This window comes from Cyprinus carpio, chromosome A2, assembly GCF_018340385.1.
Source record: "Cyprinus carpio isolate SPL01 chromosome A2, ASM1834038v1, whole genome shotgun sequence".
NCBI lineage: Eukaryota > Metazoa > Chordata > Actinopteri > Cypriniformes > Cyprinidae > Cyprinus > Cyprinus carpio.
This window is the reverse complement of record NC_056573.1, coordinates 5,791,345-5,814,275: the sequence shown is the minus strand read 5'-3', so window position 1 is coordinate 5,814,275 and position 22,931 is coordinate 5,791,345. Positions and strand designations below refer to the sequence as shown.

General features: G+C 35.7%; 1 protein-coding gene and 1 pseudogene across 1 annotated transcript in view; both read right to left on the bottom strand.

Annotated features, from left to right (window-relative positions):
* LOC109047616 (xenotropic and polytropic retrovirus receptor 1 homolog) overlaps positions 1 to 14,084 on the bottom strand; it is a 33,115-nt gene extending 19,031 nt beyond the window's left edge. The window contains exons 1-2 of the mRNA XM_042770558.1: positions 13,627 to 14,084; positions 6,053 to 6,104 (exon numbers count right to left, since the gene is read on the bottom strand). Coding sequence (XP_042626492.1) covers positions 6,053 to 6,104; positions 13,627 to 13,695 — 121 coding nt within the window. The 5' untranslated portion in view covers positions 13,696 to 14,084. The remainder of the gene's footprint in view (positions 1 to 6,052; positions 6,105 to 13,626) is intronic.
* Positions 14,085 to 14,744: 660 nt separating this feature from the next.
* Positions 14,745 to 22,433, bottom strand: LOC109088330 (annotated as a pseudogene).
* Between the last annotated feature and the right edge of the window lie 498 nt (positions 22,434 to 22,931).

Sequence of the window (22,931 nt, the reverse complement as noted above, 5' to 3'; positions counted from 1 at the left end):
CGCTAATGTAGTTATCTTTATAGTTATCGTTCTTGATGTGAACCGGCCTAGTTATTGTTGGAATCCCAAGTTATTATTGGAATCACTTTCAGAACAATTTTTTTTTTCGAGCTGATGAACGATAAAAACACTGAAAGCCAATCAGAATCAATCCTGCTATAACGACCCTGCTACAGTATTTTCTGCTCTTTGCATTGTGACCTCTGCCAGGTATGAGACGTAATTCTCATTATTTATTGTTTAGCTCCAACACAAAAAAAAAAAAACACTCAGCTGCACGCAGACTTAGGGCACTTTCACACTAGCACGTTTGGTGCGCACCCGGGTTCGATTGACGTCAGAGTTACATTTACATTTATGCATTTAGCAGAGTTTGGTGTGTTTGGCTAGTGTGAAAGCTGTCATGCGAACGCGGGTGCCCACTGGGGTACCGAACCCGAGACTACCTGAAGGAGGTGGTCTGAGTTCGATTGCACACGAACTGTGGCGCGGTTCGCGTGAATATGAAAGCAACACGGACTCAGGTTTGCACTTGTCAGGCCTATACACTGTTTCCGTTCAGATCAAATCACAGCAACGTAGGAAACAGATCTGGCATGACGCAGCTGACACAGAACAGCATACGTCCAGCAGATAGTCTCAAAAATGGCACCTGGGTGATGTGGAGAAGACAAATTGTTGAATAAAGTCATAGTTATTTTTTTTTTTAAGTATTCTCGTAGCTTCCTATAATTGCAGATGAACCACTGATATCACATGGATTATTTTACAGATCTCCTTGCTACGTTTCTGGATTTGGGAACATTTCAGTTGCGTTGCTGTCTATGCAGGGTCAGACAGCTCTCAGATTCCATCAAAAATATCTTAATTTGTGTTCCGAAGATGAACGAAGCTCAAAATGAATTGAAATGACACGAGGACGAGTAATTAATGACAGAATTTTCATTTCTGGGTGAACTATCCTTTTAAGCACTTGTACTAGTTTAACCCTCTGGAGTCGATTCACATGTATACGTGTTTTGATGCATCTTCTCCTGATAACCCCGTAAAGAACTTAAATTACACTTTCAGTTTTGATCGTACAGATAAGAGCAATACATAAATTCAACCTTTAAATTTTATACACATATAATAACAAAAAAACAATAACAACAAAAAAAATAAAAAAAACAAAATAAAGAAAACAAACAAGGTGCGCTGTCTGCAGCCTTGGTCTGCGGTGATCTTCATTTAGAAACGCGTCATTAAAATGAACTGTAACTCCACAAATACTCAACACAGAGACATGAGAGTTATATCTATAGAAAGCCTGGCATGTCTACTTGTAAACTAAGCAAATGCTGCCGAAAACAAATATTCTGTGATAAAGTAATCCATATGAAAACAACGCGATGTCAGTCTTTCACATCTCCCTTCGCTATTGACATTAAAATGTTCCACGTGAAGCTCACAGCGTGTTAACGCCCATACCACAGAAAACAAAGCAGCGAGACTGTTCAAGGTTTTTTTTTACTGTTTGCTTTGCACTGAGAGAAATAAGACATAATTCACCCCAAGAAGATGCGCTGAGGATTACCTCAGGATTTGAGATTTGGATTTCCTCAGAAAAAAGAATGAATTCAAGGGCTTTATCCAGCAGAGATCATAAACATGAGCAGTGGCGGTTTCTCCATTAGGGCGATTGGGCGCACACCACCAAAGCGCGCAAGGGAGGGATTTTTTTTCTTTCACATTTAACCACAGTGTTACGCTAGCTTTCACTATTCTAGACTGTTTGTTCTGCCTCCAAATAGTCCAATCAGTGTCGAGTCACATTTTGTGTAGTGCCGCCCCTTTTTGGCCGATTTCTGTCAGACTGAGAATCGCCCCGAGTGCTCTCACTGACTTCCATTCAAAGATCCTTTTTGTCGAACTGCAGGCACTGCAATGCAATCTCAATGAGTTCCGGGAGGGCTCCCCCTAACGTGCTTCCGTCATCAGCACATAAACAATATACACTTTGGAAATGCTAGTTATGTGATGTTCATTTATATATTTCAACATTACACAATACCAGTCAATACCAATTTGCCAAAGCAGTAATACTGTGAAATATTTTTAATATTTAAAATAACTCCTTTCTATTTGAATATATTTTAAAATTTAATTTATTCCTGTGATCAAAGCTAAATTTTCAGGATCATTACTCCAGTCTTACTCCAAGTGTAACAATATACACTATACCATTCAAAAGCTTGGAGTCATTGATTTGATTTGGATTTGGAGTCATTGATTGTTCCTAATAAACTGTTTAACTGCACTTGCAAGTGAATCTCAAATTATTTTGTGGGATAATTAAATATATTCTAAATAAACTACAAACATAAAATATATACATTTATTTTGTCCTCACATTCTTTATTGTAACTCTTCCCTCTCGGTCACACACCTGGCTGAAAGGCTCATTATGCAGCTCATTATGCAGGCCTTTGTCTTCTCAGGCGTGAATCGCACAAATATTCACGGTCAATCATGCCTACTCGCATATGCCCTTTCTAAACAAAAAGTGTCTTCTGTGAGTGAGTAAACAAGATGATTTTCACATCATTTTGAAGCAAAAATTCAAGGCTACAAGCTTCAGGTTTGACAGTCTTATTAACAAATGTTCTGTATGTGTTTTATGACCTATTTCAGTGACTTCAAAATTTTAGTTTTTCACTAACCACGCATAAACATTGTTTTCTCAAAAACACAATCATGTACATACATGCTATTTACATATTATTGTAGCCCAGTTTGTACTGAATACAGTGTTTTCAGACTTTAGCCATGTATATGTTTAGAAGCAACTGAAAAAAAGCAAAACCCCCTTAGACCTCAGAGGGTTAAAAATTCATATCAGTTGCATAATTCAAACCAGTTTACCGATTGAACCGGTATATCACCCAGAAGTAGGTTTATGCAATATAGCTCATATATTTAGCAAAATGCTCCTCTTTATAGTTATTCTTTCTAGCTGACTATTAAGCTTATGGACGCCGAATGGTTATTCTGATGTAAACGTATTGTTATGTGGCATTGTTACAAGCTTTACACGTTTTCCGCAGTTTGAAACACTGAATGAGCGATTACACGAGACATTTCAGTAAGTTGAACTGTATCTTATAATATACCTTTTGATGTCCATTCACTTTTTTTCGTACTACAGTAGTAAAGAGAACGATATGATGGGTTCTCGTGCCGCTTGAACTGAGGCACTAAAGAGTGCCAAAACGGTATTTATTGTTTGAATTTTGTTATGAATTTGGCAGAATTTTAAAGCTGATACTTTGTTTATTAAAAGGTAACAGAGCACAAAGCTTATTGCAATTATTGGACGGCAAGTGCACTACATGTAATAATTCACGCATTAACCCTCTGGAGTCTAGGGGTATATTTGGGGCCTGGAGAAGTTTTGTCATGCCCTGACATTTGTGCTTTTTTCAGTTTCTTATAAATATCTAAATGGCTAAAGTCTAATCTCACTGTAATCAGCACAAACTGGGCTATAATAATATGTGAGCAGCATGTATGTACATGATTGTGTTTTTGAGAAAAAAAATGTTATGCGTGGTTAGTAAAAAACTAAAAATGTTAAATCACTTGAAAAAGGCAATAAAACACATACAGAAAATTGGTTCCCAGGACCTTTGAGAACTGGAGCTTGTAGCCTAGATTTTTTGTTTTCTAAATGATGTGAAAATCATCTTGTTTACTCACTTACAGAAAACAGTATATTGATTTAAATTTTCTAAGACACTTTTTGTTGGTAAAAGTCATATGCAAGTAGGCGCCAACTATCATGAATTCACACCTGAGAAGACAAAGGCCTGCATAATGAGCTGCATAATGAGCCATTCAGTCAGCTGTGTCACTGAGAGGGAAGAGTTACAAGAAAGAATGTGAGGACAAAAATAAATGTTTATAATTTTATGTTTGTAGTTTATTTAGAATATATTTAATTATCCCACAACATAATTTAATATTTACTTGTGAGTGCAGGTAAACAGTTTATTAGGAACAATCAAAGCTGACTTTCAAACTGAATTTTTTGCATCATTACTCCAGTCACACAATCCTTCAGAAATCCTTTTTAACAATCTTATTTTCTACAAAAAATGTATTGTTATTATTATCATTATCATTATCATTATTATTATTATTATTATTATTATTATTAATGTTGAAAAGAGCTGAGAATATTTTTTCAGGTTTTTTAGGGGGGATAAATTGAAAGAACAGCATTGTTTATTACATTTGTTACAGTTACATGTATTGGTACATTTATATTATTTACATCAAGCTTTTGAATGGTATAGTATTGTATATTGTTATTGAAACTTTGTAATATTTCACTTGATTATACATTTAGTCAGGAATAATATTTTGGAAAAAGTCTTTGGAAAAAGTCTAACTAGTAAAATGTTTACACGTTATGTGAAAACTAGTACAAGTATATAAATAAATAAAAAGAGACTTAGTCATGTTTATGATCTCTGCTGAATAAAGTGCTTCATTATTTTTTTCTGAGGAAATCCAAATCTCAAATCCTCAACCACATCACATCTTTTTTGGGGTGAATTATGTCTTATTCCTCTCATCGCGAAGCAAACAGTAAAATAAAAAAAAAACTTGAAGAAAGTTCTCGCTGCGTTGTCTTCTGTTGTGTGGGCGTATTCAAGCCGCGCGCTTCAGTGAAACATTACCATCTCAAAAGCGCGTTCAGCGTGGGGCGTGGTCGCATTAGAAGATAATGAAGGGAGACGTGAAAAAGGGACATCACGTTGTTTTCATATGGATTACTTTATCACAGAATATTTGTTTTTCGCAGCACTTGTTTAGTTTAAAAGTAGACATGTCAGGCTTTCTATAGATATCTCTCTCATGTCTCTGTGTTGAGTATTCACAGAGTTACAGTTCATTTTAATGACGCATTTGTAACTTAAGATCAGCGCAGACAAAGGCTGCAGACAGCACTCCTTGTTTGTTATCTTTATTTTATAAATGCACAAAGTTTTGTTGTTATTATTTCTGTATACAAAAAAAAAGTAGACCCTTTACAGATTCGATTGATGTATTGCTCTTATCTGTACAATCAAAACTGAAAGTGTAATTTAAGTTCTTTTCGGGGTTATCAGGACAAAATGCCTCAAAACGCGTATACGCGTTAATCGACTTCAGAGGGTTAACAACACTGCATATAGACTAAAAATCCTGATAACAAGAAGCCATAAAAGTATCGCGTATAAACATGAATTGTTAACTTTATTGTCTCTTTCCACATAGCTGACAGATTTACCTGTTGTAGTTTGTTCAAGTTGTGCACGAAAAAGACACTGCTTTTCTGCACTTGTACTTCACACATCTCCGTAATTTTCGATCTCTTTAATGCTGCCACAAACTGGAGCTGCTTTTAGCTGGTGTTCGGCAGAGATGAGGACTGTTTTTCCACTGAAACTTTGATGTGCATCGTCTCAGTTTATTACATCAACATAACAAAACATGTGATCGCAAAACAAGCAGAAAAAAAGGCATTACATGCAAATTTTTAAATTATAACATGTAATTTTATGTAGACCCCAGTGGTGATATCACCAAAATTTTAACTGGCAAATTAAGATATTTTGACGCAAACGCAACCGTTTTAGGCACAGTCTGGAGCCATGACACCTTAAATTTGCAAAACCTAAGGTGAAACATTGCCTTTCCTCTTTTAATGATTACCACTGATTTTGACTGATTAATGATTTTGAATTTTCAAGGATGACGATAAACTACACCCTGTTAAAATGATTGTGTTTTGTAAAATAAACTACTAAAATAAGAAAACCCAATATGATCAAACAAAGGGTTTTAACTAACTGAACAGCAAAACCCCAAATTTTCCACGTTGAACTTCTTGATTTATTCAAAAAGAACAGTAACCTGGTATTTACACTGTATTGTTTATGTTTATGGGCTGATTTCTGGAGTCCAATCGTGTGGGACACATTAGATGTATGTTTGCATGTATTAATGTATTTAACTAAATTACCTTCAAGTGATGGGGCCTGATCCTGGGCAGAGTACAACATTTCTTTAAAAGCCTGTGGAGAAGAGAAGAACATGAAACACAATTTCCAGAGGTCAGACAATTGGCTTTTATATTACACAGCAGCATGTGACTGGCACTGTGCCCATTCTGACTGACAAGGGACGCCCTGCCAAAATGCAGACGGAGTGAGACAGAAAGACATGAGTCCTTGAGTACAGAAGAGGAAGTACTAAAAGAAATAGAGGGAATGGCTGTTTTTAACATTGTCCAAATCTAGAACTGGATATCCCCTCTGTAAGAAACAGATCATGTCCTTGAATCTGAAAAAACCAAGGACAAAGCATTGGTTACAGTACATACAAGCGTAGGAGACTCTGCAGCATTTCCACAGGGATTCACCAATCGACTTGCCAATATTAATTTTAAACCTGTGACTGGAGATTGACCAATAATGCTAAAATTTTGTGCCATTCTTAAATTAAAACACACACATGCACTCCAACTCTACTAAATGAGTTTAAAAACATCAATATTAAATGTGCGTGAATTGTAATTTCCCCATTTTCAGGAGTAATCACTGCACAGTTAGAGGCTGAGAGGAAAATAAACTGCATAATAGGGCTGCGCAATCATGACAAAAACATAATTGTTGATTATTTCCCTTGATGTTGTAATCACTATTATTAACGTTGGTTAGCAGAATTGAAATTTACCAGAAATTAGAAACATTATTTTAATTTAAATGTGCAAAAAAAAATAAATAAATAACTTTTTGTACTGGGAAATGTCATGTCAAATTCTTCATGTATCTATAAATCCAACAAAAGCTGAGAACTATTTCTGAATTCCTTTACTGCCGTTTTATGCATCAGTAAATCAAGACAGTGACTTTGCTATTGTCATCACTGTTAACTGTCGCAATTCCAGGAGTGACTCACAGTGTTATACGGAACTATAATTCAGGGGATTCACAACTGCATTTAGACGCGGTTATCACTCAGAAAACATTGCCGTGTGTATGTGGCTGCTGGGCTCTTACCAGCTTGAAAATACTATATTCAGAATAGATGACAAAAGAATGAGCTCAGTTAAGAAAGTAACCAAACAAAAACTCCTATTGTAATAAAAAAAAAAAAAAGTGAAAGTGACGTGACATTCTAGTAACTCCCCCAAATGTAGCCTTCTACACTGCATGTTGAACTTCTTATTTACACTGTATCTTTGGTGTTTGTTATGCTGATCACTCATGTGGGAGAAATATAAAAAATTTTTTTTTACTATACAGCTTTTTAGTAAGATGCAGTTTTTACATATAGTTTATAAAAGTATCATGGGGCTCAACTAAGTCATTGGTGTGAGCTTAAATTTTCCTGATTGGTGTACCCCTTGTAATTATGATATGAGTCTAACAATTGCTAAGCACAAAGTGCATAATCACCAGAAAACGTATAAGGTTATTTTAACAAAAATGAGCTTTTTTTGGTAGCCTGCTTTTGCATTAATATTAAGATTTTATTTCAAATGAAAAACTGCAATGATATTGTGGAAAGAGAGGTATTTTACTCGCTTTTATGCATCTCACTAGGCGAAAGGTCATACATATCCAATAGAGAAGCACTAGGGTGAGAGAGGCAGCAATTTTGCCTGTGGAGCACAAATCAATAACAACCCATCAATATTTTACTTGCCCTCTTAGTTATCATGCCTCATTGTTACATCACACGATACTGACAGGAGAAACAGACCCATCTATGGGCTATACTCATAGAGAGTTCTCTGCATTATAATTGCATTGAGAATTTTTATGAAATGTTGTTTGAATAAAACGTAAATTGTGAATATTGTAATATTTAAGTACTTTAATAATTTTAAGTGTAGAACCATATTGAAATCCTCCACATTCAGCACAGTATTTGTGACACAGACCTCACCATGAACCTGAACTCTACACCTGAACTACAGCACTGTAACCTGAGTATGTGAGAAATGTCAGTTTTCAGATCACCCTGAAACTGCTCCAGATTAAAAGCATTTAATGCTAAATGTTATTAGCTAAATGTTAGTGTGAAATCAATGTCAACATAAAAAAATTAATAAAATAAAAACATAAATACATCTCATTTAACATACTTTTTTTTTCATTACTTTCACATGGAAAAAAATCTGAAGATGGATAATATATCTCTTTGTCCTCTTCCAGATGTGTATTCAATTAAAAATGTCAAAGAACAATATCATGCCCATACATTCATGATATATACATTTTTAAATTAAGTGCATCATCCGAGTATTTGAAGTGCACTTTTTCTTTTTGAAATCTTCAGTATGAATATTACTTTTACTACAAAATGGAACAGAATAGTGCATAAGCATGCAAGTTGGGATACACTTTTTCTTTCAAGACTACTGGCGTGTTTACACTTGGCAGGTTTGGTTCGATTAAAAACTCTGGTGTGATTGCTCTGTTAGTCCGGTTCATTTGAATAAGTGTGAATGCTACCATCTGAACTTTAGTGCACACCAAAGAAGCCAACTGAAATACTGAAGTGATGCAGATAAAAGACATAAACACAAACCAAAAACAGGACATAATATCACATTTAAAATCTAGGCCTTCAACCCTGCTACCGGGGACCCACTATCCTGCAAAGTTTACCTACAGCCCTAATCACACTTGAACCAGCTAATCACGCTCTTTAGCAACTGTTTTGGAAGTCTGGTAAGTTCACAAAATATATGTCATAAGCAGTCCATATTGTATCATCAAGCCTTTTGATTTCTATTTTTAGGATCAGTGTTAAAAATGACAGTGTGAACACTAAGAGAATCAGGACTAAATGTATGATTTTACGTTTGTATGTAAATGTATGACAAAAGAACCAAACTACGAGTGTAAACATACCCTAAGTGAAGAAAATAAAATAAAATAGTAGACCTGGAGCAAACCGCTATTGCAAAAACAATGCTGTCCAAGTGATGTCAAATTGCAGTTTACAGCACAGATTCTGCAGAAGCCTGTTGTAAAAACAGAATCCTGTAAGAAAACATGAGCTCAGAGGGAACGTGGCCTTGACAGCGGGGATGTTTACTTGTTCTAGCAGCAGGCCTGCACAATTACACTCAGGCCAGCATACAACACATTCCCATGACTAAGAGGTCTTAAACTCTGTGGCAGCCTTGCCTTTAGTCTTGACTTCAGCAGGCTTTTTGAGACAGTGAAACACTTTCTTCTCTTTCCAAACGTCAGGAATCATGTGATAGTCCACTCAGAACACAAAAATCAGCAGAAACGCTCATCTCTAAATAAGCTGACATCAGCAATGTCAACACTGTGTGCCACAAAAGAAAGGCCACAGAACACAACAAATCAACACATTCATAGAGCCCAGTCACTGCGGGCAAAAACAAGTGTGTGCTACTACCAAGAGAGCGGAAAAAATTCTCCTTGAGATCAGAACTGATCTGTTCTCAAGGCAGGTGAGAGAGCATTATACAGTCAAAGTATGACGTAGAAAGCAAATCCTTAACCGGTTAATTTTCCGCTATCATTTCTTTTTGATGCAGGCATCCCTCGAAAACACAATCTGCTGTACTACTCCCAAAAAAGAGATTATTACAAATTAATTAGCAAATGTCCAAGAGGAAGGGTATAATCTCATTATGTGTAGGCCATTAAACCCCGAAAGAGCTGCAGCACACTAAAGCCCTGTCAACTCTAACCCAGTCCAGTGTCGAAGACAAAGAAAACTGCCTCATGTGAAATAATGTAATTATGTAGTCTGCTAAGCACTGCTTTTTGAAGCTCTGTACCACCATCATATATGTTTGTTTCTATGGAACGACTCCTGCAGGTAATTACAGACCTGAAAAACAAGACAGATAACGACTGCATGGCAATGTGGAAAAAAACAGCTTTATTACACTGACACATCACAATGCCACTCCTAAATGTTCTATGTGAGAAATAAGTAGAGATGAAAAAAAAAATGAGTGTGCTTGATTTTGGTCAGTGTTATAAGCTTGATGAACTTGTTCACTAGGCATGGGAGGATAACCGGTTTCAAGGTATACCTTGAAAAAGTTTGGAAAAGTCGTAATACCGTGCCTGCGGTATGCGCAGGTTTTTTAAGTGTCTTCACAGATGGAACTCTGTACAGAAATTCAAAAATGGAGGAAGCACTAATTGTAACCGTAGCACAGCGTAGCATCTTTACAAGATTAAAAATCAAATAAAAATAGCTGCATGGTTCGCGGTGTCAATGGAAACAGGCACAGATGGTACATTTGAATGCGGAAACATTTTATAATTTGTATTTTTGCGATGTGCTTGTACTGTGTCTTTTGTGACGGCGTCGAAAGCGTCTTATAGTGTTCTCTCTCTCTCTCGCTCGCTCTCTCCGTCGCAAAAGAAACAGTACAAGCACATCGGAAACCATGTTGTGATAACTGAGGGGAAACCTTGGTGCCTGATGTTATATCCTGCTCCCACCCATATTCGCAGCGGCGTCCAAAAAAGACGAAGTCTGTCGTATGGGAATTTTTCGGGTAACATAGACTAACCATGTTCTGTACACAACAATGTTCCATACAGATGACGTTTTAGCGCAGATCGCTAAATAAATACTTCCAGGTCGAACATAAACTATATATATCAGTGTCATCTTCATTTCTCCCTCTTTCACCCCCGATCAAGACAGAAACCCACCCGCCATTTGTTTCAGTGTTGAAATAAATACTATTTGGCTTGCCCACCAAGGCAGATAACATGGCTAATTAACTAGCTAACGTCAACTAGTTTCCTCCCTCACACCATTGTTTACATCTGTTCAAAATCCCGCATTTAAAAAACAAAAAACAAACTTTGCCACTGTTTGAGAGTTATACAGAGAGAACATGTGTGTGTGAGACACTCACACTCTCTCTTTCCTTATGTGTGTATGTGCACACATCCTCGTACCTCACCGCTCCAAACTTAATCCAGGAAAGCTGAACATTCCTGCATCATAACTTGGACTAAAAGATGAGTGTGTAGAAAGCGAGCATGGCTGCAGGTTTAATGACTGCATTTTTTTGTTTTTTACAGAAATTATGTTTTAAATATATTTTTGATTATTGAGCTAAAGGGTTAGGCTCACTTAAGTGACTGCATTTTTTTTTCTTACAGAAAATAAGTTAATTTATAAATAACTTTTAAAAACAACTGTTGTTGACGAAAGTGCTTTACAAAAGGAAAACAGACAGTAAACACACACACACAAACATTTAAACGATAGAGGAACAATAAAAGTATGATAAGAAAAATTAAAAACCTATGGAATAAGGTAAAATAGCGGAGAAGTGCTTGAATCAAAGGATGTTAAATGCTGATGAGAATCAAGGGAGGTTGAAAGACACTGAGAAATGGTAAATTTTCAAGGTGGATTTAAAAATGTACAGGGTTTGAGCGGATCTGATGTTAACTGGAAGGCTATGCCATAACTTAGGACCGATGACCGCAAAAGCGCGATCACCCCTGTTTTTAAGTCTAGTTCTAAGAACATACAGGGCCTTCTCAAAAAATTAGCATATTGTGAAAAAGTTCATTATTTTCCATAATGTAATGATAAAAATTAAACTTTCATATATTTTAGATTCATTGCACACCAACTGAAATATTTCAGGTCTTTTATTGTTTTAATACTGATGATTTTGGCATACAGCTCATGAAAACCCAAAATTCCTATCTCATAAAATTAGCATATTTTATCCGACCAATAAAAGAAAAGTGTTTTTAATACAAAAAAAGTCAACCTTCAAATAATTATGTTCAGTTATGCACTCAATACTTGGTCGGGAATCCTTTTCAAGAAATGACTGCTTCAATGCGGCGTGGCATGGAGGCAATCAGCCTGTGGCACTGCTGAGGTGTTATGGAGGCCCAGGATGCTTCGATAGCGGCCTTAAGCTCATCCAGAGTGTTGGGTCTTGTGTCTAATCAACTTTCTCTTCACAATATCCCACAGATTCTCTATGGGGTTCAGGTCAGGAGAGTTGGCAGGCCAATTGAGCACAGTAATACCATGGTCAGTAAACCATTTACCAGTGGTTTTGGCACTGTGAGCAGGTGCCAGGTTGTGCTGAAAAACGAAATCTTCATCTCCATAAAGCTTTTCAGTAGATGGAAGCATGAAGTGCTCCAAAATCTCCTGATAGCTAGCTGCATTGACCCTGCCCTTGATAAAACACAGTGGACCAACAGCTGACATGGCACCCCAGACCATCACTGACTGTGGGTACTTGACACTGGCATTTTGGCATTTCCTTCTCCCCAGTCTTCCTCCAGACTCTGGCACCTTGATTTCCGAATGACATGCAAAATTTGCTTTCATCCGAAAAAAGTACTTTGGACCACTGAGCAACAGTCCAGTGCTGCTTCTCTGTAGCCCAGGTCAGCCGCTTCTGCCGCTGTTTCTGGTTCAAAAGTACACGCCTGTGCACGGTGGCTCTGGATGTTTCTACTCCAGACTCAGTCCACTGCTTCCGCAGGTCCCCCAAGGTCTGGAATCGGTCCTTCTCCACAATCTTCCTCAGGGTCCGGTCACCTCTTCTCGTTGTGCAGCGTTTTTTGCCACACTTTTTCCTTCCCACAGACTTCCCACTGAGGTGCCTTGATACAGCACTCTGGGAACAGCCTATTCGTTCAGAAATTTCTTTCTGTGTCTTACCCTCTCGCTTGAGGGTGTCAATTCTCAGGTCGGTAGTCTTACCCACTGATTGCGGTTTTGAGTAATGAAGCAGGCTGGGAGTTTTTAAAAGCCTCAGGAATCTTTTTGCAGGTGTTTAGAGTTAATAAGTTTGATTCAGATGATTAGGTTAATAGCTCGTTTAGAGAACCTTTTCATGATATGCTAATTTTTTGAGATAGGAATTTTGGGTTTTCATGAGCTGCATGCCAAAATCATCAGTTTTTAAAACAATAAAAGACCTGAAATATTTCAGTTGGTGTGCAATGAATCTAAAATATATGAAAGTTTAATTTTTATCATTACATTATGGAAAATAATAAACTTTTTCACAATATGCTAATTTTTTGAGAAGGACCTGTATAGCAGATCAGAAACATGATCTAACATAATGTAATATCCAAACTGATTGTTTAGAGAGTTCTGTTCTCTAAACTGCATCCATGCAATTGAGTGGAAAAACAATGTCTTTTGAGTTCATACATAAATGCATATGTTGAGCATACATGTATATGTTGAATTTAAAACTTTAGTCTTCTTATTGGTTTAGAATTGTTACATAATAAATATATTAATAAAGCTGATAATTGAGTGACTGATTCACCCGCATCCCTGATGATCATAAAGACTCACATTAGCTTTAAAGCTACCAGCAGTTAGCTTTCAGTTAACTTACAGACTGACCCTGAACATATATGACAGTCATTAAATCACATAAATACAAATGTAAACCTGTCTTTCGTTCAAACATTACATTATAATGACAGATGACTGATTTCTGACAGCTTCCTGAAGAGAAACTGTCTGAGGTAACGTTAAAATAGCTCAAGGCTCCTTTTCTTCGGCTCTTACCTCATATTGAATGTATTGTTTTCTCCACTCCGGGGTGATGTGGGCAGACAGGTGCTCGGTAAATTTCATTTTTATGAATATTGCGGGTGTTTTTGTTTTTTTTTTTTTTGTCTGAGGAGAGTCTCGCGCTGCTGGAAAATTACCAGTGAATCATCGCGAGCTGAAAAATCACCCTCATCAGATTAACGGCTGTTCTTCGCTGCTCCGCGAGACACATATTCAGGAGAAATATTGCGATATTTTCACACAGCCGACGCGGGTTTTCCTCATTATCCCTTCAGGTGTTTTTTCAAGTGCTCCAGTCCGCTGGCAGCAGTGGTTTAGAGGGACGAAAGAGCTCTAGACAGAGGTTTTCTCTGCCTGATATCTGAGGCTGAAGCTCCAGCCGCCGCCATCATTGTCAGACAATGACGTCACAGAACGTCACCACAGAGCATGTTTTCCAGCTCGCGGTATGACCTCTCATGCCTTTTAAATAATTACTGTGAATTATAGAAATGTGAAATCAAGGGCAGGTTATTCTTAACCTAACAGGTCTAAACCTAAAAAGTCTCTCGTCACAGAAAAGTGCATTTGAATTCGTTTCACTTGAACTAGCTTGTTTATGGTTGAAAGCCACACTACATCCATACATTGACATGATTAACCAAACAACAATATATTGCTGTGCTTTCCCACCTATTACTCAGTTTTGTTAAAACCTATGTATGTATGCATATATGTATTTCATTTTATTTATGCATTCATTATTTTTTTATGTTGCTTAAATGTGAGTTAAATATTGGTAAAAGGATCAAATGGCACGAGACATGTAAATAGCTTACAACATATTCCAACATACTATGATATTTCCCAGATTCCAACAGAAAGACAGCACAAATATTTCATAAGGCAATAACATTATTCTTTTTTCCCAAATGAAGAATCATTTAACTCCAATAAGTCAGCAAATGTGTATATTTAATAAACAATGACAATAATAACAAAATGAACAGAAAGTGCATTACTGTACAGATGAAAGAAAAAGTGAGCATGTCAAATAAGAACAAAATAACATTTACACTAATATTCCCGTTTCATTTTTCAATCTAATATTTTATATTTATATAGGTCAGCATTTATGGTTTTCTTATTTTTAATCTACACAGAAAAAAAGAAGAATACTGCTGTAACATTTAGCTGGGCTGTCTCAAAAAAAAAATAAAAAATAATATATATATATTCTTAAAAAATAAATAAACACTGGAAGGGGTGAATATGAGGTTTGGAGTTGCTCTGTACATCAGCATGGAATTAGTCATGGTATTCCATGAGTGTGCTGTGGATCTCCACGAACGTGGGTCTTTATTTGGCTTTTTTTTTCCAGCAGCTGAGCATGAGGCTGTACACTGAATCAGGACAGCAGTGCGGCTTCGGCAGATAGACCTGAGGGTTTCAAAAAAAAGCTCAGCACTGACACCCTTAGTTTTTTCCAACTTATTACATGGATTTTTCCTGACTCATCTTGCAGTGCCAACTATTCTTAGGCACAGGGGAAAAAATGCATAAATATCTGTCAGTACAAGAATCTGAAAAATACATTCAACTACTGCAGAAATGCAGAAAAAGTCAATTTGAAATAAAAATAAATATATTAAGAATAATTGTATATTTATATTTAAACACTAAAATTAATAATAAAATACTAAATATATAAAATAATAAACTAAAAATAAAACAATGAATACAAATCATTTGAATAAACATTTTAAATGATTTACAATTACTATGCACAAATAAAAATATGTGGTACATAAACAAATGAACATTTAAATATAATATTAATTAACATTAATTGTATCCTTTCTAAAAGTGGGAAATGGCATATTTGTTAAGCATTATAGAAGGAAATGTTGTTATTAAATAAATAAATTAAATATAGTGTTACTGAGATTTTTTATTCAGTCCCACTGTACATAAAAATGATTTACAGATACTGGAAGACTTGATGAAGGTTATAATGGTTGCATGCTCAAGTCTCACCTGTTTGTTCTGGTCTCTAAAAAACTCGTCTGTATTTTCGATCACCTGTTCATCTGTGAATTGAGTGTATGGCTTCTCTTTACACAGGGTCAGAATCTCCCACAGGGTCACCCCAAATGCCCACACGTCGCTGGCCATGGTGAACTTACCCTGTGGAAGCACAGATGGTCAAACTGATAGAGCAGCATGTGAGTTTGTGGTTCCACAAATTTGACTCCAGAAAGACTGCTTTCCCAGGACATCCAGCGGATGGGGAGCGCTGCTCGTCCCTCTATGCGGTAGTAATCTCCACGATACAGGTTCCGGCTAATGCCGAAGTTGGTGATCTTGATGGTGTTATTTGTGCCCACTAAACAGTCGCGTGTAGCGAGATCACAGTGAACAAAATTCAGGGAGGACAGATACTTCATTCCCGAGGAATTCTGAGAGGCCATGTGGACCAGTATTGTGTAGCAGAGAGAAAAAAAAAAGGCATTTACAATATTTTATCCTAAATTTTGGTCTGTTCATCAAACAATACTATCATATATCTTCAGAAGACACTGAATATAGCACAAGTCTCTCTTTAAACCTGTTTTGTTCAGTTTGTGGCTAGTTTTACTGACTGTAGAAAATATTGTGGGATTTATACATTTCACTTCAACGCTGTGTGTTTTATGATTACTGGAAATGTCCGTAAAATTACTGGAAAAGGTTCTAGCAGAAAATTACCAATTTTTTAAAATAATTAATTAGTTAATTATTATTATTATTTTTTACAGTGCACAATACACATTCATGTGTTTCAAAGAGAATATTTATGTCTTTATTTATAGTAAGTAAACTAAATTAAACATTGACTAACAAAATGTTATTATTTTTATCTTATGTGAAAATTCTACTTTCATATTATTGCTAATTTAGCTTTTGTTTATGGTGAAATTAAGTTTTAAAAAGCCCCAAAAATATTATATTGACCCACATTAAGTAACATTTTGGCTTGAGTCTAAAAAAAAACAACACACAGTAAATGAATTATGTCTATAATAATAAATATAAAATAATACAATATTTACAATAAATACATTTCAAATAAACTTTGCCTGTGCAAAAATAAATTATTTAATTTAATGTTTGAATCAAACCATAAATGTAATAAAAAAACAATAATAAACTTGACTGTAACAAATTATTATTAAATATTTTTGATATACCTGATGGTAGCCGAGTCGCCAGCTTGAACTCCTTCATTCTGCAGCTCATAGCGGGACAGGAACTGATCGAGGTCTCCGTTCTCCATGTACTCCGTGATCATGCACAGCGGATCGCTCTCAACGCACACTGCCGACAGGCCAATGATGTTCAGGTCTCGTAATCGTGAGATGATCCTGATCTCTTTCAAGAAGTCATTTCTGAAAATGTAGATTTTCTTGAGGAAATTGTAAATTGTCCTAAAATGGCTGGACAGCATCAGTAAAGCAAAAAAGCAGTGCTTCTCAGCAACAACAGGCACGTAACATTGATTGCTGGACACCTGCACCTGTGTGTTACCTTGCATTTTTGTTAGCATCCTCTCTTAGATGCTTCATTGGCTCATCACTGATGTCACCACAATGGTCCTTCAAGAACTCCTGCTTTCCCTCAGCTTCACACAGATGAACCTGCGGCAGGAACAAACACCTATAACAAATAACTTGAACAAGAATAACTTTTTTTGGTCAAAAGAACTGTTCACCGACTTCTCCAAATTGTCCTTATCCAAGTTTCTCTTTGAAAGTCAGTCTCTCCCTCGGAAGCTCTTTCAGTGCTCCGTCACTTTCTGGAGATAAGGGCATGTTGACCACAGTGACATGGTAACTGTGGGCACCAGTGGTTTCCTGCTGGCTCACGATGTCTGCCTCTGCATAGTGTGGGGCCTCATCTGCAGGGTGGCTGTAGAGGGCTCGGAAGGGGCATCGATCATTGCTGTAACACAATGTTTATGTTGTTAAAGGGATAGTTCACTCAAAATAAATAAATGAATAAATTCTGTCACCATGTCATTCTAAACCTCAGTTCTGTTGAGAAATACAAAAGGATATAACAGTTTCAAAAGTTTGGGATTGATAAGATTTTTAAATGTTTTTGAAAGAAGTCTCTTATGCTTACCAAAGCTGCATTTATTTGATAAAATACAGTAAAAACAGTAAAATTGTGAAATATTATTACAATTTAAAATAACTGTTTTTTATTTTAATACATTTTTAACTGTAATTTATTCCTGTGATGCCAAAGCTGAATTTTCTCCAGTCTTCATTATGTCTGATTTGGTGCTCAAGAAACATTTCCTATTATCAATGTTGAAAACAGTTGTGAAAATTTGACTTGAAAGTTAGCATTTATTTGGAATAGAAATCTTTTGAATGTGTTTACTGCCACTTGTGATCGAGTTGTTCTTTAAAAAAAAAAAAAAAAAAAAGACAACCAAAAAAATACAAATGTTACTGGCTTCAAACTTGGTTTAATTTGTGAAAAATCTTCTCAGAGCTGTTTGCATAAAACTAGTCCATATTCCAACTGTTCTAAAGCTTTTTGTGACAAAGAGACAACAAAATATGTTATTATTCATTGATAATGTCCTTCAATGCCACAGTTTTTATCTGGTGGCAGGTTTGAGACAAAAATTATGTCTGTTGATTGATAACCAATGTCACGTGATACATTGAAAGGAGCCGTATTTGAAATTAAAGTTATAGAAGATGAAAAGATTTTCAGTGATTAATACCCTCAATTTCAGGCTGCTCATCAAACAGAGCTATTTTGTGTGGCCATTTTGGTTTTATTTTCACCTTACAGACTACAAACTACTATAAACTAGGTTTGGAATGACATGAAGATGGGTAAAAATTATTGACTGAATTTTCATTTTAGGCTGAACAAACTTAATTTCCCTCTGACACAAACAGAATAAGCTTTCATATAATGAAATATATATATATATATATATATATATATATATATATATATATATATATATATATAAAACGATGTCTTCCAATAATTTTTTTTATGACACTGAGCAACCCTAACCAAGGTTTTTCATAGCCTGGAATTCTGGTAGTTTCCGTAAAAGCTGTGACGGGTCCTGGTAGTCAGATCCCATGGGGAAAATCCTTTCATAAGTGGTATTTGATTCAACGTCACTGGACAGAGAGGAGTGACGGTGGATGAATGCATTCAGCTCATCATCCAGCATATGCTGAGAGGCCCTCAACAAAGAGAGATACATACATTCTACATTAATAAAAAAACTTTAAATTAGCTACTTATCAATGCAGCTTTTATTATTTTCATGTAGTTTAACTTGATGTACTAAAATAACTAAAACTAAAATAAAAAGGAATTAAAAACAATATAGACAGTAATAAAAAACTAATAAAAATGACAAAAACACACAACAAAATTATTAATACTTTAAAATTAAAGTGTGTGTGTGTGTGTGTGTGTGTGTATTAAAAACTATAGTACCTTAGTGATACTAAAATAACATTGGCTGACGGGGTGAATCAAACTATCATGAACAGTTTTTTACTGCACAAGATTACCAAGAGTCATATGCTCAGGAAAAGTACTGCAGGCTTTAAACTCGAGTTTAACAACCAGGATGATGTTGTCTCTAAAATTGATACTGAAGATGATTATATTACCTTCTCAATCATCTTCTGCCAGACCTGTCTCCATAGTATGATTATTATGATGGCCAACAGAATAACAGTAATGGCCACCAAACAGACTATTAGGATCCTTGTGTTGCTTTCATCAATTTTGTGGGTGGGATCATCGCCTGCAGAAGGTTCAGAGTAGAAAATACAATACAATATATTTTTTTATATTAACAGAATCAAAATCTGAATTTTCTGCAAATGGACATCCTTCAGTGCCATACTGATCAAAAATGTGACTGCCTCTTTTAACTGTATGATGGGACTTGCAGTCACCTTAAAGAGAGTTATGATTTCACCCATTCACATATAGTGAAAATATTCACACTACTGAACAACAGGGGGCAGTGTTGCCTGCAAATTTATTCTGTACTATAACAACCCAATGGAACCTTGTGAGAGCAAACAGTTATTGACAAAGAATTCTGTATGGTATCTAAAATAAATAAAATGTGCACCTGGGTGAATCCCTGGAGTTTGATTATGTTTACGAGGAACAAGAGAGGTGTTGTACACTGCCGAAAGGTGAATTTGGGTGTAAGGCATTTTAAACTGCAGATGCACTGTATTTTTAATAGGCTATTAATATGCTAAAAAGAATCATGAAAAAGTGAACAGATAAGAAAAGGAGTGCTGGAGATGAAAGAAAGATCAGTCAGCATGATTAAACCTCTATTGCCTGACTGGAAAGCAAGTTCACTGAACATCATCCAGATGTCACTGAATGCAAAACGACACCTAATTGCGCTGGCCATGCAGTTGCCAAGGGCAACCATGACAAACCTAGCACTTGGACTGATGTTGTCTGCGTTTGGCATGAAAACCACAGGATTGGGCTCCCAGTCTGAATCTGAACGGAAGTAACAAATGGCCTGTTGGAACATTTTTACTCCCCATGTATACATGTTGTTGCAGTGGACCTATTGAAACAGAAGGTTATCCATTCAATACGAAATAATTAATAATTCTATTAGTAACATACATAATACCCCTTGTGAAAAAGAAAGAGGCCTACAACTGAATACAATTTTATATTATGGAAATAAATTACTTTAAAAGTATTAGCCTATATAATTAATTACTTCTATTGTCGTTTGATTTATGTTTAACAAAAAATATATTTTAATGTAATTTTTACTGAAACTTGTCATGTATTTACATATATTTGTAAATACACATTTGTAATGACGAAGCTGCAATTTTGTTAATTTAAAATATATTAACTATAAATGTTATAATATCTTTTAAATGTTATAATATTTACATTACAGTTAAAATTACATGATTATTAAAATGATATTATTATGTAGTACTTAACATGTGTTTATTATATTAGTCAACACATCAAAATAAGTGTACAATAGATTATTAAAACATTTCATAATTTTAATAATTTTTTAATTTATTACTGTCTATACTGTCTATAATTCCTTTTTATTTTAATTTGACATTATTACAAAGATCACTTTTTAAAAAGCGTTATCAGTATGTTATGGAAACAGTCGTGAATTATCTATCTGTCAAAATGTTTGAATAGCATCTATCACTATTTGCAGTATAAATAATAATAATAATTACTATTATTATGATTATTATTGTTACATTTTTTTTTTCTTTTTACTTGGTGCAACCTAATTGCTGCCATAGCCACTGCCATAAAAGTATCATTAAACTAGTCTATACAACTCATGTTTTCTGAGTCATAAGATAGCTTTGTATGGGCCAACATTTAAGTTGTTAATTTATTTTATTAATTAAGTTATTCACATTAAGTTATTCACTTAATGTGTTGACATTTAGGAATAAAGCCAGTGGAATGACATAAGACTGATGAGTAAATGATTCATTGTTTTAATGACCCCATAAACACTAGCATGAGTATGTGAATGTAAACACTTGTTGCTTTTCAAGTGTTGCCACGATCAGATGTTTCAGGTAACTATATTGCCCTTTTATGCCACAGTCTGAATTTGAGTACTTGCACGAAGTATGTTTCTGTCTTAGAAAGAATAGTTTACCGAGCCATGCACAGCCGTAAAGCCCCCCCCCCAGTTACATTAGGCTCTGATTCGGGACTAATGATGTCTTATATGTTTGCTCTGAGCAAATTAATTAGTGATGGTCAGGATCTCCCTCATGTGAACTTCTGGTCAATAATACAGGGATTCTCTAGTCTCTGTGGGACTGACACTGATCGGGGACCTGTATAGTATAGCCTGAGGATGGTTATATTCTGGCCATTATTGTGGCAGGACGGGCTCAAATACAGCTTATCAGAGGCTAGCAGTTTTTTGTTTGTTTGTTTGTTTTTTGCTTGCAGTTGCTGTTAGGCCTTCCTGGAAACATAGCTATCTGAGGATAGATATGTGCTAGCTTGGTGATTGCTCCCCTGCTTGTCTGTTTTTTCACACACGTGCTTCAGACACCAGTCATGCTGGCAGCATTCCGCAAAGTGCCTGCTAGAAGATGCAACATCTCTTTACATGTAACCCAAGATATTTCTGCATGTGCTTACAGTATTTTTTATTATAAATTATATAGATTATATAAATATTATCATATTATTATCTCATTAATAGTTGAACTTTTCAATCGTTCTAATTAATTTTAATTGAAGTAAAATGTTAATTCATTTAGAGCCTGATGAAACATAAATTTATATATTTCTCCATACATAGGGCTGCATACATAGGGGTGCAGTATGCACGAAACAATCTCACCTTCACATCATCAGAACAGTGACTAACATGTTTGCTTGAACATACAACATTCGTCTCTGCCTATACATATCTGCATCATCTTCCAACCTGTCAGTGATGATGTGCCCAAGATATTTCGTACAATAAGATACACAGAGGGATTGCCCTGACAGGTAAAACATTGGAAAATTCAGCTTCTTACATATCAATACAACACTCTTTTTTGCATTGTACTTTCCATCAAACTCAACCCCATACTCAGAGCATATATCTAACAGCTGCTGGAACCCAACAGTGCTGGGGGACATAATAGCCAAATAATCTGCATACATCAGATGGTTTAACAGAGTGTTCCAAACATTTATGTCATCCAAGCTCAAAATCAGTGCCTTACTGTCAAGTACATTTCTATATGACAAAAATGTTATATTATATATTAAGTCTGTTAACTGTATTTGCGGTACATTCAATAATTATTATTTGTTATCATTATTTGTTTCTGTCCTATGTATTTATTTACTCCATTTTAAGGCTCTAACCTCAGCAAAAAAACATTAATGGATGAACTCAAAGCTTAGCCCCAGTCCAGCCCTGCATTACTGTAATAGCACAGACATTCACTGACAGAAACTGGATCTTTTTTGAAGGTAAAATGATCCTTGGTTCTTGGTTCAGCTCTGGGACTGAACCAGTAACCTGTGTTTGTATCCTAAAGCTTCAAGCATGAGGACACCACCACACTCCAGATACTGAAACACCAGACTAAGATTGTGCTGCAGGAGCAAGACTGTATTTCTGCTCCAGGGAGGTTGTGCGTATTGGTGGAATCACACCCCATAAGCAAATATCCAAAATACCACTCAGACCCATCCATGAGGCCTCAGCAGAAAACAGAGAGACTTTT